Source organism: Sinocyclocheilus grahami, unplaced genomic scaffold, assembly GCF_001515645.1.
Source record: "Sinocyclocheilus grahami isolate Dianchi unplaced genomic scaffold, SAMN03320097.WGS_v1.1 scaffold1728.1, whole genome shotgun sequence".
NCBI classification, from domain to species: Eukaryota; Metazoa; Chordata; class Actinopteri; order Cypriniformes; family Cyprinidae; genus Sinocyclocheilus; species Sinocyclocheilus grahami.
In genome coordinates this window covers 129,291-130,777 of record NW_015506907.1, presented here as the reverse complement: position 1 = coordinate 130,777, position 1,487 = coordinate 129,291, and the positions used below count along the sequence as shown (strand labels likewise).

The following is a 1,487-nucleotide window of genomic DNA, read 5'->3' as shown; positions in this document are numbered from 1 at the left end:
ACTGAATGGAAACAAATTAAATCTGGAGAAACACATCCTGAAGGCACTGGCAGAAGCCGAGGCTTTTGACAAATACATGAACTACATTGATAATCCCAGAGACCATTTCCAGAGTTTCATCAAAGATGAAGTCATTCGGTACATTACTGATAAGTTCAGTGTCAGTGTTTTACCCAAGATGAAGGAGAACATTAAACTCCTGCAGCAGAAGATCATGAAAGCAGCACATGAATCCGCTGAACATGTTCAAGTGAATAGTGGAGATGCTGGTTTGTGGTTGAAGAGTTTCACACAGAACCTCTCAGAAGAGCTGATCTTCTCTGAAAAAGATCTCAGTGGAGTCAAACATGATGATGTTGATGATTTCAACCTCCTAGAAGATGTGATAAGAGAAGAAATTACTGCTATAATGTTTGACATCAGCAGTAGTTTTAACACAGAGACATTTCCAGTAAATCTGGACTATAAATTCAGGCCAGATAAGATTCTGATTGATCACTTCTGTCAGTGTTGTTGGGTTCAGTGTCCGTTCTGTACAGCCATCTGCACCAACACCATAGAAAACCATGATGAGGATCACAGTGTTCAATTTCATCGTAGTATTGGACTGAATGGGATACATTACAGAAGTACATCGAACTTGTCTACTCATATCTGCACATCAGCAGTAGCAAACAGCAATCTATATTTTTATCCCAATGACTCAGATGATAAAGTTCTCTGGAGAGATTACAGAAGAGCAGGAGGAGTTTATGCAGACTGGAGCATCACCCCTGACCTCTCTGTACTGCCCTACTGGAAATGGTTTGTGTGCAGATTCCAGAAAGATCTGGAAAAATACTACAATAATAGATTCGAGGGGAGTGGTGAGATTCCTTATGAATGGAGAACATACTCAAAACAGGATGCTTTTGAGAGTTTGGATAAATACAGTTAATTATTACAATTGAACCTTGAAGTTGAAATTTGAGTTGAAACTTTGAAATTTAAGTGTCTTTTAGGTCTTTGACTTTTTGAACATTTAAATAAAATTAGTTTCTGTTTCTCATTACAGTGAAACAGAAAATATTTAAATTACTTTTCTTGGGATACCTTAAAGAAAAGATTTTAAAGATTTAAGTGTCCTATTTTAAAAGACTGTAAATGGCCCTCACGTCACGGCACGAACATACAAATAAAACTTAGTTTTGAAAAATACTTTGTATTACAAATCATTATATTATTTGGCTTTCTATTAATGCAATACAATGAATCACAGCTGTCTACAGTCTCCCAGTGGCTGTCAAGACGGACAGTTCTGCCCTCTCGAAGTGGAACAGATACCTACGAGATCAAGGGCAGACATATTCACACTCACGTGCTGTGTTGCTAATAAACATGATATAATTTCAGTTTTGCTGCTTTTATATGAAAATAAATATGATGAACAAGACACTCAAAGTGCTTGCTATTTAATTCCATACTAAAGGTGTATTTATCATCCATTT

The 1,487-nt window shown here is 36.7% G+C and overlaps 1 protein-coding gene across 1 annotated transcript in view; it reads left to right on the top strand.

Moving 5' to 3' along the window:
- LOC107572278 (interferon-induced very large GTPase 1-like) overlaps window positions 1-937 on the top strand; it is an 18,249-nt gene extending 17,312 nt beyond the window's left edge. Inside the window, exon 7 of the mRNA XM_016258698.1 lies at window positions 703-937. Coding sequence (XP_016114184.1) covers window positions 703-937 — 235 coding nt within the window. The remainder of the gene's footprint in view (window positions 1-702) is intronic.
- The last annotated feature ends 550 nt before the right edge of the window (window positions 938-1,487 follow it).